This window comes from Manis pentadactyla, chromosome 8 (genome assembly GCF_030020395.1).
Source record: "Manis pentadactyla isolate mManPen7 chromosome 8, mManPen7.hap1, whole genome shotgun sequence".
In the NCBI taxonomy this organism is placed as follows: Eukaryota; Metazoa; Chordata; class Mammalia; order Pholidota; family Manidae; genus Manis; species Manis pentadactyla.
Window position 1 is genome coordinate 91,507,118 of NC_080026.1, and position 17,584 is coordinate 91,524,701.

The 17,584-nt window shown below is 45.3% G+C and overlaps 1 protein-coding gene across 1 annotated transcript in view; it reads left to right on the forward strand.

The window, feature by feature from the left end:
• Positions 1–6,563: 6,563 nt before the first annotated feature.
• The window catches only part of LOC130684476 (hexokinase-1-like), a 51,045-nt gene continuing 40,024 nt past the window's right edge, over positions 6,564–17,584 (forward strand). The window contains exon 1 of the mRNA XM_057505374.1: positions 6,564–6,684. Within this exon, the coding sequence (XP_057361357.1) occupies positions 6,564–6,684 (121 nt within the window). The remainder of the gene's footprint in view (positions 6,685–17,584) is intronic.

Genomic DNA, 17,584 nt, shown 5'->3' on the forward strand with positions numbered 1-17,584 from the left:
TCTTCTGAGACCTCGCTCCTTGGCTCGCAGATGGCCACCTACTCACGATATCCTCACACAGTTATCCCTTGTTGTGTGTTACCTGTGCCCTGATCTCCTCTTCTTATAAGGACAGTAAGTCATACTAGATTAGAGCTCACCCGCATGAGCTCACTTTTCTTCAGTTACCTCTGTAAAAGCCCTATCTCCAAATACAGTCTCATTCTGAGAGTGAGAATAAGAGTTTCAACTTGTGAATCTGGGAGAGAACACAATGTAGGCATTTACTTTTTAGAGTGACTGTAAGATTAGGAAAATATAAATAACTTGTCTAGAATTAGGAAGACTCTATGTTCTAATACCTCTGTTATAGATTAGTAAAGCCAGTGTAATTTGGGTAGCTATTACCTTTTCCTACCTATATAAACTGGTAGAAACATGCATATATTCCAAATGCTGATGTGACAAGAAAGGGTCCAGTTTTAATTCTCAGACCAGTACTATTTAAATTCAACTACCTAAAGTTATCTTTCATTTCATTAAAGGACATCTAAGGAGACAAATAGAAAATAAATATCCTTACTAAGAGAAAATACTTAAACCTACCTAAACTTTAAGTCACCACATATACAACTTAATGGGACTTTAGAAACTTTCTCAAACACTTACTTTGCAGGTGAGAAAGGTAAAATGACTTGTCCAAGGTCACACACAGAGTTAGTTTCTGGCAGAGCAAGTGCTGTTTCAGAGCTGCCATGCCAATGGGTTTCAGCCCCAGACAAGTTCACTGTGGGTTCAATGAGACCAAAGAAATGACAATGGAACATTCTTGGGGTGAAAGGGTTTATGCCCAACTTTATTCCCATGGTGGCAGGTCAATCACTAGAATCCCGCTGACTCAGAGCAATTCTGTGTGCAGCAAGCCAGCCTCTGCTTCTGGGCACCTCTGCCCATGCAGTCGTCTCAGTCTCTGTCCTTGGCACTGCCACCACTCCAGTCTCTGCTCTTCTGCAGCCATGCATCCTTGCAGCTGTGCGGCAGCCATGCCACCATGTTGTGCAGAGCACTTTATATAGAGTCAAAAACAATGTATTGCCCAGATGTGTGTAGTGAGTGAGCCGACCAGGAAAAGGTGATGATCCTGGTCACAGGAACCTTCACTTTACCTACAGTAGCTCACTACTGTTCTTTGCCCTGTTTCCATTGCCTCCTGTGGTTTGCCCAAGATCACAGGTTTATCTGCTTTAAAAATAACACTTCATGTAGGAAGAGTTTCACATGTAGCTGCCTTCCTAATTGGCTTATTTAACCAACACCAAATTTAAGCTAAAACCAATACTTTAAAATCTATGATCTAATTTTGCAAAATATTTTTTAAGTCCTTATGAGTAATTGCAGACAAGAATCTCACACGTCAAATAATATACATTTTCCTAGTTGAATGTGGAGAAAATAGATGTTTCTATGGCCAGGAACCTCACCTTACCCTAAAGTTCTTGATGATGTAATTGGCCTCCTGCTAGGCTAATGTTTTCACACCTGTTAGCAATGGGCCATTATTGACTGAGTCACTAGACAAACAGCTCCGCCTAGTGGAGAGATGAAGGAGAATTACAGACCTGCAGACTACCTTTGGTTTCACAGTCCTGTGTCTTCCAGATGCATAGTTTTGGATTATGATCGTGTGGGGAGGCAATTCCCCGAGTTCTACCCTTAACATGCTGTGTGACTGCGGGCAAGTCACCAGCCTTGTCTGAGCTCCACCCCCACCCTCGGCTTCCCTGCTGCCCCTGCCGGCGGTGCTGGAGATCATGGAATAGATGATGCTGAACACAGCCACAGTAGGGAAGAGGTTCTGGAAGTAGCGGAAGGCACGGCCAAAGTACCAGGTGTTGTGGCTGGTGTAGATGAAGCTGAGGCAGAAGGCAGCAACACCGAGGTTGGCCAGGCCAGGTGACGTTGAAGTAGCTGGTGACCATGTGCATTCTCTGATGGGCAAGGATGATTCAGATGAGTGCAGCAAAGCCTGTCGTGGGCCCCAGCATCAGGGCCAGGCAGGCTGTGGCCCCCAGCGCCAGCGGCCAAGCAGGCCTGGAGAAGGTCATGATGGCCATGACATTGCTCTCAAGGCGAGATGTCAGTGTCAGTCAGTCCCAGCAGCACAGGTCCCCATGGCTGCCTGTAGGTCTGGGTCAAGGGGCCTGGCTCCTCGGCTCCTCCTGGGCCCTGGTATCCTGTTCCGATATGCTATAGAAGAGAAATTCTCTTTGGTGCATGATTACGTGGGGGAGGGAGGAATAGGTGTGGAGCTCAGCACATCAGGGAAGCTGGAGATCACTGCTAATCTCAAGCAAAGATGAGTTAGGCTGAGCAGAAAGTGGGGCCAGAGCCATTGGCATGTCAGATTCCATGTCCTGGCCTGACTTTTGAAGTATTCTGGAAATCTCGAATACAAGACCCAATTTCCAAGCAGGAAATATCCTTGTAAACCATCTGTCAACCCCTCCACTGCAGAAATGGGAGAACAGATTCCAACAAGGGACACAGTCAGCCCAGGTTAATCAGCAAGCTTGTGACAATCCAGGACGCATACCCAGGTCTCTCCTGATGCTCGCTATTCAGGAAACGTTTGGATCCAACAAGCACACAGAAGCAGTCTGGGATCCCACGGGTCAACTGTGCAGAAGGCTGTCCTGCAGGCTTTGGGGGCTGGCTGGGCTGGGGCCTGGACTGTGCTCACGGGTCTGCCAGCTGCCAGCCCTGGGAGGTGCTGCCGTCCTGAGTGGGCAGGTGAGGGCCTCGGTCAAGGGGCTGCCTGCCACTTGCCCCATCCCTGCTTGGACAGCCTGGACTTGTCTCTTGAGGAAAGATTTATGACGAGCTGCCCAAGCAGGAAGAGACCCAGAAGGATAGGGGGTGGAGGGGTTGCTACATGGAGGGCACGGTCCATGGCAGGTTCAACATTCAGCCTGGGCCAGGAGCTGCATCTGAAAAGTGATTAGGAGCATGCTCTTGGGAGCCAGACTGGGTTTGAGTCCATTTGATGCCTCCTGGCAAGTCTCTTGTGGATAAAATAAAAGTTCCTGTGGCCAGGATTCTCACCTGGCCCTGGTTGGCTAGCTCACTACACATGTGTGGTCAATGTGTCGTTATTGACTCTATATAAAGAGCTCTGCCCTGGGTGACACGTTACTGACTCTATATAAAGAGCTCCGCTCTGGGTGACATGGTGGCATGGCTGCAGGAGAGCAGAGCAGAGGCTGGAGTGGTGGCAGCACTGAGGACAGAGGCCCAGAGGATGGCTAAGCCAGCTGAGAGGCCCAGAGGCACAGACCGGCTTGCTGCATGCAGACTTGCTCTGAGGGGATGGGATTCTAGTGATTGACCTGCTACTGCAGGAATAAAGTTGGGTGTAACCCTTTCACCCAGAGAACATTTTACTGTCATTTTTTTTGGTCACATTGAATCCATAGCAAACTTGCCCGGGCAGGAAACCCATTGGCAAGACATCTCTTAACTTTTCTGAACTTTAGTTTCCTCATCTGAAGAAAATTGGGAAGATAAGGTATACATCTCACCGTATATTTGTGAGTTTTAAATGAGATACTGTATGTGAAGTCGATTTCACACAAGGGCTGGCACACAAATCGAGAGAGGGGATTGTAGCACCATGGGAGGCCCCCAGGGAGCTCAGAGCCCTGCAGGAGGGAGAAGACGTAACTCAGAGCATTTCCAACAAGTCTCTGGTGTGGCTGATGCTGCTGGTCTGGGGACCTCACTTTGAGAACCGCTCTCTTAGGACGAGGACAGGGCTCACTGCCTCTTCTGTGAGCCCCAGACAGGCCTGAGTTTGAAGCACTGAGGGGCCAGTCTGGTTTGTCCACAGGAGTCCGTGGTCATTGGCATGTGCACGCTTGCTGGCCAGCAGGTCAAAAGGGTTACTCAGCAGCCTTGCTGCTCTGGGCTGAATGGCTGAGTCCATTGCCAGACAATTGTCTTGAAGGTTAGTCCTGTTAAAGGAGAAAAAAATTATAAATTCCTTTTTCTCCTGTGGACCCGTGAAGACTCCAGTTTGCTCGCTGAGGTTTGTGGGAAGCCCCCTCTGCCCCTAAGTGGAGGGGGCAAGACTGCGCATTGGTTCTGTCCGGATGGGCTGGCTGATGGCGCGGGTTGGGTACCCCCGGCAAGCAACTCTGATTCCGACTTTCAGGTGCAGGATGTTTATTAAGGAGTGCTCTGGGACCAGCACCTGGGGAAGGAAGGGAACGGAAGCAGGAGTGGGCGGCAGAGGAAGTTGAGCTGTGACATGTTAGCAGCCTTGGACAACCCCACGGGTTGGGCGGCTCTGCACTGGAATGGCCCTTTAGAGTTACCCTGTGCTGGGCAACTTCCACGTTGATCACTGGATGCAGGCTGCCTCAAGAAGAGGCATGACCTTGGACTAGGTAGCTCTCTGCGGCTGAGACAATGGCTGAAGGGGGTGCAGCGCAACACTTCTGCCGGCAGCACTCCCAGCAGCTGGAAGGGGCTCTTAGAAACACAGGGCAGCGTCTGCTGAGGCGAAAAGCAGCTTCCCCGGCTACACGGGCTGGCTGTGCACGAATGCTCCTCCTAATCTGTGCTCTCTTGCTCCCTAGGCTGGTGGCTTGAACGCCAGAATTGGGAAAGGAATTGTTTTCCACGGAGTTTGGAGGAAGAAGGTGGAGACAGCTCCAGGGACGCAGGAAGAGGGTGGGAGAGAAAGGGGGCTTCAGGAGGCCCTGTGGACTGGGTGCCCCTTAAATAGGATGAGAGCAGCCTTTTGAGGTCACTTGACTGGGTCTCTGGCCTAGAGACTGTGCTGGCCTTGGGCCACTTGGTCATGGCTTCAATGGGTCACATGCAGCATCATGGAACATTCGTGCTGGGAAGTGCTGTGTTTCACGTAGTCACCACAAGGTTCACCTGGACTGGGCAACACGGGGACAAGGACGACACAGACAGCATTTAATTCTCCTAAATGAATCTGGTTTGAAGGCTCAGACTTCATTCTGAGACTATCTCCGCCCTGCTTTTTGGGCTAAAATGTCCTTTCTTTCATGAAATGATGATGATGGTAGGGGGTAGGATGGTTTTCCTTTTTCTCTAAAATTCCTTACTCTCTAGAATAAAATGTTGCTGACCCCTTGTAGTCCCCTCAGATTTTGGTGGGATTTTTTGGTCCATGAAATTCAAAGACTCAGGAGTTCCATGTAGTTCCTCACTCGGAGAAGAGGCTGGGAGCCCCAGGAGGGGAAGGCCTCCCAGGCCCCCTTGCTGGCGAGGCGGGTGCACAGCCCTGCTCACTCCCTCTGTCCTGCATGGCCTTCACTGGCCTGTCTCCTCTCTGTCTAGGCCCCTTAAGACCGCCTTCCTGGTACCTCCCTCTCACATGGATGTGGGGGCTCCTCAGGGCCTGGGTTGTGTCTTGTTTATGTCCAAAATCTAGGAGAGTGGCCAACACATCACAGACGCCCTAGAGGTGTTGGCTGAATGAAAATGATGAACAAAATTTAAAACATGACTCATGGATGAGGGATGGGGCATCTTATGTATATATCGTCTATCTGTCCAGCTCTATATCTGTGTCTAATGAGTATAGGTATCATTATAAAGGCCTGAAACTAATAGAACTAGCCCCAATGGGGGGGTTTTAGGCAACTCTGGTGGGCAGGGCAGTGTAATGCTTGGCACCTTGGCACATAGTAGGCACTCAATAAATGTCAGGTGAATACATTAACAACAAACACTGAGTAAAACTGAAAATGTCGCCCTTTCGGGGTTGAAGGAAATAGAATTCTCCTTTTCATAGGACCTAAAGCTTAAACTAGAAGAGTATGTCTCTGCAGGTCACACAGGACTGTTGGAGTACATCGTGGTTTCTAGCATATAAAAAGTAATAATAAATTCCAGGATTTATTCCTCATGGATAGCCTCCCTTTGTCCATAAACCAGAGGTCCCAGGTTGTCCCCTTTAGGAGGTGAGCACCGTGCCCCCTGATCCCTGGCCTGAACATCGGTGGCCCCAAGCCTGAGACTTCAGCTGGGAGAGGGAGAGCTGGTCTCCACCAAGAACTCGGGCTGCGGCTGACACCTTTTTACGCACCATGAGCTTGCTGGGTACTGCCTCTTCCTGAAAGCCTGAAGCTTATCTAGCTGAGGAAGAGAGTCCGCAGGTGTTTACATCTGCTCTGTCCTGGTGTGCACAGGGCTCAAGGCTTTTAACACAGAACGGGTTCATTTCTCAGCATCAGGCTCCAGCAACATCTGTCCATCTATGGGAGGCAGAGGAGGAAGTAGGTGAGGTTTATCCTAGAAGGGGCACCCTAACACCTGCCCGCTGGTTGGGTGACTGGGGGTCACCCCAGTGGCAGCCTGAGTTTTGCAGATAAAGGGGACGTGGTGTCTTCACAAGGTGCTGGCAAATGTGGCAATGGGTGCTGTGGCAGGGATGCGGTGAGGACAGGTTGACAAAAGGTAGGCACCTCTCTGGGAGGACAGGGCCTCCCCTGCAGGGCTCCAATGATCAGCCCAGAGTCAGGAGAAAGGGCCATGTCTCTATCTTCATGAAGCCCCCAGCCAAGTTGGGGAGCCAGGTCCCAGTGCAGCAGAGAGAGCTCACGATACTCGTCAAATGGGACACCATGAACTTCGAGCTTCAGAGGAGAGAGAGAGAAACCTTTGGAGGTGTGGGGAGTGAGGGGTGCTGCTAGAGTGGCCCCTGGAAGTAACAGAGGAGGGGACATGGGGGTGAGCTCCAATCCTGACAGAGGGGTCAGATGAGCTTGGCTGGAGCTGAGGGTTCCTGCAGGAAAGGAGTGGGAGATGGGCAAGTATAAATCTCAGTCCACAAACCCAGGGGTGTGAGAAAGCTCCTTTCCTTATTCTCTAAAAATTAACTTAATCTTGACTCCAAGTCCCCATCTCATTGTGTTGGCAGGGAAATCCTGTTTCTCCTGGGGCCCCACCGGCCCGCATGCCCACCCTGGGCTGCCCAGAGTGCTAGGGCGTCCGTGGCTGGGCATTTTTTGGTCACTGGGTGTTAATCCATACAGGTAGCTTTGCAGATGCCTCTTCACCCTGTTCTGCAGGGTCCTCCAAGCCAGGAAACTGTTATTTCTAAGACATGCTGGGGCCCAGCTGGGCATTGGGTCTTGGAGATCCTTCTATTCAGAGTGTGCCACCTCCCCTCCCCCACCTGCCATGGTCATTCCTCCCAGGGCCCTGCCAGGGAGAGGGACTGAGTACTCACTTCTGGCCCCAAGTCCCCTCTCCCCTTTGCCCTCTCAAGGAAGGCCTTCCTCTGTAAAATCTCAGCCTCTTCTTCCAAACCCCACCACCCTTCATGTTCTTTCATGGTGTCGAGCAACCAAAAGAAACCATTGTGCTTTCCCCAAGGGCACAGAGACCTTTAACCTGTAGGTGTTCCTAGGAAGTGAAAAAACTAATTGGCATTTCATCCTTCAAGTGTGGTAAAAGGCAGGAAAAACTAAAGCTAAGTTTCCATATTGACATAATTGGACTGTCCATCTCCTGCCAGGAATGAGGCTAGAAAGGGAGAAAGGGGACTGACGAAGAGAGCCTTCAACAGCCTTTCGGGGACACTTTGTCTGAAGTATTCTTACTGGTCCTTCAAAGGCCCCTCCAGTGCCACCTCCTTGAGGATATATCAGCATGTGCTGTTTGGGCCAAATGGTCTTCTTGACCATTGATCCTGACCCTGGAGTGGGCCACCTGAGATCAGTTGCAAAATATGTCTTCCCTCACCTACCTATCATAGGGGAGCAGAGCCTGGCAGGCATGGCTCTACTGGAAATCACAGCTGACCGTCCTCACAACGTCAGCTTGGAGTACTCTAGTTTAATTCCACTAAGATGACATCATGAGGCCGGGGGGTTCCGAAGACCCTCTGACCAGTGGAAAACAAGAATGAACAAAGGTGTTCTGTGCCTTCAACTCATGATGGAATCCCATCTATTTCTTATCATACTTGTTAAAAAATGTTTTTCACTTGGCCAAATAGGTGCCTGGATTCATGTGCCCTTCTGTCCAGCCCCACCAGGTCCAGGTCACCTTTATCATTAGATTTCCTGCAACAGCCTCCCCACTACCCCCTGCATCATCTGGCTCCCCTTCACTCCATCCTCTGCCACAGTGATCTTTTAAAAAATACAGATCTGACATGCACGTCTGGCTTGAAACCCTACAATAATTCCTTTAGCTCTCAGGGATAAGAGGCAAATAGATCCCACTCCTTCACTCTGTGTGACTGCTGACTGCCCCTCAGGACCACTTCCCCTTTGTCTTTTTTAGCAGTAGAAGCTTCCTGTCACCTGGCTGCCCAGCCACCCACCACATTTCCAAGCCTCCCCTCCAAGCTGGATGTGGTCACATGATTAAGATCTGGCCAATGAGATGTGGGCAAAAGTAATATAAACGTGTATACTTACAACTTCAAGTTCTCATCTTTAAAGAGGGAGCTGATTGCCCCCACTTCTGCTCCCCTGTTCTTACTCACTGGGAAATGGGAACAGGAGCTGCCATCCTGAATCCAGAGAGGGAAGCCATGTGTGGATGGCTGAGCTCAGGGCTGTTATATGACAAAGAAAAAGAAAAGAAAGCAAGAAAAAAAACTTCTCTGTTATTTGAGGCACTGTATTTTGGACTCTATGATAGCACTTAACCCTAAATAATACACTAGCCTTCAAGGACTTCCTTGATACTTACTCAGGTTAACTATCTTTTTCTGTACTCCAATAGCATTTCTGCTTTTTCCTTCTTGTTAACATCCTGACCGATCATACTGTTTGAAGGATGTTTCCCTTACCAAGCTAAGAATTCATGAGAGCAGGTATTATGTCTGTTCTTGATTATGGCCATATCTTCCCTTCTCTCCTTTGTGATTAGCACATATATGCACAGGTACTTGCTGATTAAATAAATGAATGATTGAGCAAGTGAATAAACACATTGACAACAACTGAGATGTAATATTAGGAGTGCTTTTTGCTATAAGTAACACTGACTTAAACTAGAATTAGAAGTAGATGATTCCATGCTGAACACCTCAATGATTTCGAATTTTGGTGACCTTTATCTCATGACTACAAGATGGTTGCAGTAGCTCCAAATGTCACAGCCTTACACGACAGCATTCCTGTCCCTGGAAGGGAGCAGGAAGGAAAAGAATTCTCATTTTAGGCCTCTCTCTTTTGGCAGAGAGGAAAATCTCAGGACTGTCCCAGCAGAAGTCCCTTATATCTTATTGACCAGAATGAGGTCACATGACCAACCTTAGCTGCATGGGAAGCTGGGAGAAGATATCTTCCTTCTTTAGGACTCTGGTGGGCTTTGGCACCATGGCACTCACTGGGGCAGTGGGGAGAAGCCAATTCTAAGGGCCCTTGCCCTTTCTTCCTGCCATGGTCCCATTTGAAATGTCTGGGACCATGAGGTGTCACGATGTGGTCATAAATGATCATGCTTTGTTCTTGATGCTTATTGGAGAACGTCACTTTCTATCTCTTGAGATTCTCTCCTTAACACTGACCTACCCAGAAGACTGAGCTCAGCCAATGAGCTCACTTCTTCTATGCTGTTGTTCACACTAATGTATAATCCATCAGGTGTCATCTCTGTGGTCACAGCAGTTGCTGTGCACCATGTGCCTTGTGATGAAACAAGTTGCATAACCTCTTTGTGCCTCATCTTCCTTATCTGTGAAATGGGGCTAATTGTACAACCTCAAAGGATTGCTGTGAGGATTAAATTAGTTAACACATGTAAAATGCTTAGAACAGTGCCTGGCACACAGGGTAAAAAGTGTTTGCTGTTGTTATTATATCATATCCCCATTTCTCAGGTGGGAATATATGCTCAGAAAATAAATAACTTGTTCAAGGTTATGCAATTGAGGGAGCCAACATTCAAAGCCTGATCTGTCCCAACCCCTTCTTCTCTTACCACTGGGCTTCTCTGTGACAAGTCTCTCCTGAATTTCCCAAGGTTGGAGTGTAAGACACAGTGCCATAGACACTATTTTTTAATCTATTTAGGGCCCAGATTGAACCTCTTCCTGGAAGCTTCTCCTGCTCCCTACTCATGGCATTTGGCAGGCCCTCTGGGAAACATGAGATCTGCCCCTTGTGTCTTCTCTGGAGGACAGAGAATGTCAGTCTTGCCCACTATTTGGCCATCGACACAGATATAATCTTAGCCCTTCAGAGATGCCTACTCTGCATAAGGACACTGATGTCCAGGCACGGCACTCACGCGAGGTCAGACAGCCAGTGCTGACAGAGCTATGGCTGAAGCTTGAGCTTCCAGGCTCCCCGTCCAGTGCCCTTTCTTCTGCACTGGGCTTCCTCCATGACGTGAGCACTTTGCAGAGACAGTATCATCCAAAGGAGACCCTTACTCACAGTTACGCCAAGCGTGGCGCTCACCTGGGAGATCCTGGCCTGAGTATTAAGGGGAAACCATGTCTTACTCCTCTCTGACCTCCACTCTGCTTCTACCTGCGACCAGCGCGTCCCCTGCTGTGCTGCCTGCGGTCTGAGGGCCTGTAATACACAGATGATGACGCCAGAGGGCGAAAGCACTGCTCTAATCCTTGTAAAACCGCGGGTTTGAACAGCCTCTCAGATGATGACGACCCCGGCCGTGGTTGCTATTTATGGAGCCAAATCTCCTTGTGAAAAGCACGCACCGTCTCTAATACGCAGGTCTTCCCTGCCACACATCCCTTTCTCCTGTTGTATTCCGCATCTCAGAAAACGGATCACATTTACCCAGTTATCCAAACCGGACGCCTGGGCCTCACCCTCAGCTTCGCCGGCCCTGTCTCTCTCCACTGCTGCCTCCTGTCCGTTCTCCGTCCTGTCTTCACTCACCCACCTCTCTCCACCCCCACTTCACTCCAGCTCCCCATTCAGTTTACAGAGAGCCTCAGGCTCTTGCCCTGCTCTGGTGTAGGCCAGTGATTTCAAACTTTGCTGCACATTAGAATGACCTGGGAGCTTTGAAAACTCCCGAGGCCACGTCACACCTCAGGCCAATTAAGTCAGGATGTATGGGACTGGGAGCCAGGTATTACTGTTTTTTAAAGATCTCCACGTAGTTCCAGTTTGCAACCAAGTGTAGGCACTCCTCTTCCCTTGTTCTGAAACCCTCTTCCCTAACCTGGACAACTCCCACTTAATCTGGAAGGCCTCTCTTTAAGGCTACTGACTCCTGAAGCCTTCCTGAAACATGGATCCAAGCAATATGGATACTTCCCGCCCTGTATGGTTACTGCTTTTCCAAGTGTCTGCCTTGTCCCTTACCTTCAGCCCCTTCCTCACCGAGTGACACGACTGGGCTCCAGGATGTGTGGAAACATGAGTGGAACTACTCTTCACAACAGCAAGAGAGGTACATTTCACTAATCTTAGGATTTTGAATTTTCCCAGGATTTCGTTTTTGGAGTTGATCTGTTTACAGCATTTGAGGCATAAAGAAATATATTTTCTCTTCAAATGTGGATGTAGATGTAAAGACGCCTACTGTCAGTACTCTTAACACCAATGTTTACCTGTTTTCTGTTTGAGATTTCCAAGCTGTGGCTTATATCTGCCCAGGAAACTTGAGACTAAAATACCTAACACGCTTGTGGTTTATGGAAAAACTAAACCAAAACAACAATTTTAACCAAGTGAAACCAGGGAGCTGATGCACGAGTGAATCTGCAAGTGTCTGTGGCTAGGGCTTCTGCCTCTGCTGGGGAAGGGGGTGGGAGGGGACACCTGGTCTGCCCCAGGAGGCTGGAACCCATTCTGTCCTCTCCTGTAGTGGTGTACAAGTCAATGCCCCAGTTTTGCAAAGGGAGAAATCCAGACTTAAAGGCCAAGTGTGTCACCCAAGATCCTATTACAGTAAGCAGGAGAGGCAAAATTCAAACTCAGCCCTGTTTGACTATCCATATTCTTTCCACTATATCAGGATGGATCAAAGTTCCCAGATCTACTTTACCTTTGCTCAAAAATCTTTTAATTTAATTTTCATCAAAGTCATCAATATTGTTAAAGAAGTTGTGGGGAAAATTGAAGTTTCTATGGCCAGGATCCTCACCTGAACCTAAACTACTTGATGATGTAACTGGCCTACTGCTAGGCTACTGCTTCCACACCCAAGGCAATAAGCTATTATTGACCGAGTCATTGTATAAAGAGCTCTGCCCAGTGCACTGGGCAGAGGCAGAGACAAGCGTTACAGACCTGCAGACTGTTGGATGCAGGTGTCATTCTAGTGTTCGATCTATTGCTGGGAGAACAAGCCCGGTAATGAACCCTTTTACCCTGAGAATGTTTCATTGCCATTCCTCATTCTCACTGAATCTGTAGTGAACTTGCCCAGGGCTGAAACCCACTGGCAAGACAGACATCAATACCATAAACTTATAATGATAAAAAGTGGTTCTCTGTAATACTTTACCAACCCAATTTCTCCCAGAGGCAACTATTTCAATTCTTTGATATTATTCTGGAATTTATGCACCTAAATCTTAAAAGCAGAAAAACACTACTATTTCTTGATTTAGAAGTTTAAGTTATCATCCTCTTTTATTATTATTTTTTTGAGTTAGTATATATTTGGCCAATCTTATTTTTTCTAATTTTCTAAATTGAAGGAAGTCAGACATTTTCAGCTTCCCATTTTAAGTAAAAAAGAATTTAAGGTCATAATATTTCCTTTGAATGCAGCTTTAACTCAAGGGTTTTTAGATGTATTCTTCATTACTTTCTAGAAAGTCTTATTTTTACTGCTGTTTTCTCATTGGTCTAGGAGTTCTGTCAAAAAACAAGATTCAGCTGGGTAAATCTGAAGATCTAATTGGCTTTATTAAGTGATTCATAAATCAGGCAGCATCCCGTCTGGTAAGCAGAGAGATGCTCTGAGGAATTATACAAAATGGAAGGTTTTTATAGGAAGGGGAATGGGGCAAGAAATTATCAGCAAAAAAGAAAAAGGATTGTTTCAGGCAAGGTCACCTTCTCTTAGTGGGAGGAGCAGGGGTATTATATAGATTACCTCACTAGGTCTGACCAGGAAATTTCAAATTGACTGTTAAAAGTTCTCATTCCTAGGATAGGTTGAAACTCTAGTTAAATGTTGATTTGCTGTTGTGAGGGGCAAGTGACTCCATTTTGGGCTTGTTTCTTTTTTTTTTAAATTTATTTTGTTATCATTAATTTACAATTACATGAAGAATATTATGTTTACTAGGCTCTCCCCTACCCACGTCCCCCCCCACAAACCTCATTACAGTCACTGTCCATCAGCATAGTAAGAGGTAGAATCACTACTTGTCTTCTCTATGTTGCACAGCCCTCCCCGTGCCCCCACCCATCACATTATACATGATAATCATAATACCCCCTTTCTTCTTCCTCACACTTATCCTGCCCTACCCTCCCATTCTTCCCAGTCTCTTTCCCTTTGGTAACTGTTAGTCCATTCTTGGGTTCTGTGATTCTGTTGTTTTGTTCCTTCAGTTTTTCTTTTGTTCTTATACTCCACAGATGAGTGAAATCATTTGGTATTTGTCTTTCTCCACTTGGCTTATTTCACTGAGCATAATACCCTCTAGCTCCATCCATGTTGTTGCAAATTGTAGGATTTGTTTTCTTCTTATGGCTGAATAATATGCCATTGTGTATATGTACCACATCTTCTTTATCCATTCATCTACTGATGGACACTTAGGTTGCTTCCATTTCTTGGCTATTGTAAACAGTGCTGCGATAAACATAGGGGTGAATCTGTCTTTCTCAAACTGGAGTGCTGCATCCTTAGGGTAAATTCCTAGAAGTGGAATTCCTGGGTCAAATGGTAAGTCTATTTTGAGCATTTTGAGGAACCTCCATACTGCTTTCCACAATGGTTGAACTAATTTACATTCCCACCAGCAGTGTAGGAGGGTTCCCCTTTCTCCACAACCTTGCCAACATTTGTTGTTGTTTGTCTTTTGGATGGTAGCCATCCTTACTGGTGTGAGGAGATATCTCATCATGGTTTTAATTTGCATTTCTCTGATAACTAGTGATGTGGAGCATCTTTTCATGTGTCTGCTGGCCATCTGAATTTCTTCTTTGGAGAACTGTCTGTTCACCTCCTCTGCCCATTTTTTAATTGGATTATTTGCTTTTTGTTTGTTGAGGTGCATGAGCTCTTTATATATTTTGGATGTCAACCCTTTATCTGATCTGTCATTTACGAATATATTCTCCTGTACGGTAGGGTACCTTTTTGTTCTATTGATGCTGTCCTTTGCTGTACAGAAGCTTTTCAGCTTGATATAGTCCCACTTCTTCATTTTTGCTTTTGTTTGCCTTGCCTGGGGAGATATGTTCATGAAGAAGTTGCTAATGTTTATGTACAAGAGATTTTTTGCCTATATTTTTTCTAAGAGTTTTATGGTTTCATGACTTACATTCAGGGCTTTGATCCATTTTGAATTTACTTTAGTGTATGGGGTTACACAGTGATCCAGTTTTATTCTCTTACATGTAGCTGTCCAGTTTTGCCAGCACCATCTGTTGAAGACACTGTCATTTCCCCATTATATGTCCATGGCTCCTTTATCAAATATTAATTGACCATATATGTTTGGGTTAATGTCTGGAGTCTCTATTCTGTTCCACTGGTCTGTGGCTCTCTTCTTGTGCCATTACCAAATTGTCTTGATTACTGTGGCTTTGTAGTAGAGCTTGAAGTTGGGGAGTGAGATCCCCCCTACTTTATTCTTCTTTCTCAGGATTCCTTTGGCTATTCGGGGTCTTTGGTGTTTCCATATGAATTTTTGAACTATTTGTTCTAGTTCATTGAAGAATGTTGTTGGTAATTTGATAGGGATTGAATCGAATCTGTATATTGCTTTGGGAAGGATGGCCATTTTGATGATATTAATTCTTCCTAGCCAAGAGCATGGGATGAGTTTCCATTTGTTAGTGCCCTCTTTAACTTCTCTTAAGAGTGTCTTATAGTTTTCAGGGTACAGGTCTTTCACTTATTTGGTTAGGTTTATACCTAGGTATTTTATTCTTTTTGATGCAATTGTGAATGGAATTGTTTTCCTGATTTCTCTTTCTATTGGTTCATTGTTAGTGTATACGAAAGCCACAGATTTCTGTGTGTTAATTTTGTATCCTGCAACTTTGCTGTATTCCGATATTAGTTCTAGTAGTTTTGCAGTGGAGTCTTTAGGGTTTCTTATGTACAATATCATGTCATCTGCAAATAGTGACAGTTTGACTTCTTCTTTACCAATGTGGATTCCTTGTATTTCATTGTTTTGTCTAATTGCCATGGCTAGGACCTCTAGTACTGTGTTAAATAACTGTGAAGAGAGTGGGTATCCCTGTCTTGTTCCTGATCTCAGAGGAAAAGCTTTCAGCTTCTCACTGTTCAGTATGATGTTGGCGGTGGGTTTATCATATATGGCCTTTATTATGTTGAGGTACTTGCCCTCTATACCCATTTTGTTGAGAGTTTTTATCATTAATGGATGTTGAATTTTGTTGAATGCTTTTTCAGCATCTATGGAGATGATCATGTGATTTTTGTCTTTCTTTTTGTGTATGTGGTGGATGATGCTGATGGATTTTCGAATGTTGTACCATCCTTGCATCCCTGGGATGAATCCCACTTGGTCGTGGTGTATGATCCTTTTGATATATTTTTGAATTCAGTTTGCTAATATTTTATTGAGTACTTTTGCATCTACGTTCATCAAGGATATTGGTCTGTAATTTTCTTTTTTGGTGGGGTCTTTGCCTGGTTTTAGTATTAGGGTGATGTTGGCTTCATAGAATGAGTTTGGAAGTATTCCCTCCTCTTCTATTTTTTGGAAAACTTTAAGGAGAATGGGTATTATGTCTTTTCTGTATGTCTGATAAAATTCTGAGGTAAATCCATCTGGCCCGGGGGTTTTGTTCTTGGGTAGTTTTTTGATTACCGCTTCAATTTCTTTGCTGGTAATTGGTTTGTTTAGATTTTTTGTTTCTTCCTTGGTCAGTCTTGGAAGGTTGTGTTTTTCTAGGAAGTTGTCCATTTCTTCTAGGTTTTCCAGCTTCTTAGCATATAGGTTTTCATAGTAGTCTCTAATAATTCTCTGTATTTCTGTTGGGTCCGTTGTGATGTTTCCTTTCTCGTTTCTGATTCTGTTGATGTGTGTTGATTCTCTTTTTCTCTTAATAAGTCTGGCTAGAGGCTTATCTATTTTGTTTATTTTCTCAAAGAACCAGCTCTTGTTTTCATAGATTTTTTTTCTATTGTTTTATTCTTCTCAATTTTATTTATTTCTTCTCTGATCTTTATTATGTCCCTCTTTCTGCTGACTTTAGGCCTCATTTGTTCTTCTTTTTCCAATTTTGATAATTGTGATGTTAGACTATTTATTTTGGTTTGTTCTTCCTTCTTTAAATATGCCTGGATTGCTATATACTTTCCTCTTAAGACTGCTTTTGCTGCGTCCCACAGAAGTTGGAGCTTTGTGTTGTTGTTGTCATTTATTTCCATATATTGCTGGATCTCCATTTTAATTTGGTCGTTGATCCATTGACTACTTAGAAGCGCGTTTTTAAGCCTCCATGTGTTTGTCAGCCTTTTTCCTTTCTTTGCACAATTTTTTTCTCATTTTATACCTTTGTGGTCTGAAAAGTTGGTTGGTAGAGTTTCAATCTTTTTGAATTTACTGAAACTCTTTTTGTGGCCTAGTATGTGATCTATTCTGGAGAATGTTCCATGTGCACTTGAGAAGAATGTGTATCCTGTTGCTTTTGCGTGTAGAGTACCATAGATGTCTATTAAGTCCATGTGTTCTAGTGTGTTGTTCAGTGCCTCTGTGTCCTTACTTACTTTCTGTCTGGTGGATCTGTCCTTTGGAGTGAATGGTGTGTTGAAGTCTCCCAAAATGAATGCATTGCCTTCTATATCCTCCTTTAGTCCTGTTAGTATTTGTTTCACATATGCTGGTGCTCCTGTGTTGGGTGCATATATATTTATAATGGTTATATCCTCTTGTTGGACTGAGCCCTTTATCATTATGTAATGTCCTTCTTTATCTCTTGTTACTTTCTTTGTACTTTCTTTGTTTTGAAGTCTATTTCGTCTGATACTAGTACTACATCACCTGCTTTTTTCTCCCTATTGTTTGCATGAAATATCTTTTTCCATCCCTTGACTTTTAGTCTTTGCATGTCTTTGAGTTTGAGGTGAGTCTCTTGTAAGCAGCTTATAGATGGGTCTTGTTTTATTATCCATTCAGTGACTCTGTGTCTTTTGTTTGGTGCATTCAGTCCATTTACATTTAGGGTGATTATCGAGAAGTGTGTACTTATTTCTATTGCAGGCCTTAGATTCTTGGTTACCAAAGGTTCGAGGTTAATTTCCTTACTATCTAAGAGTCTAACTTAACTCACTTAGTATGCTGTTACAAACACAATCTAAGGGTTCTTTCCTATTTCCCCTCCTTTTTCTTCTCCTTCATTCTTTATATATTAGGTATCAAATTCTGTACTTTTTGTCTATCCCTTGATTGACTTTGGGG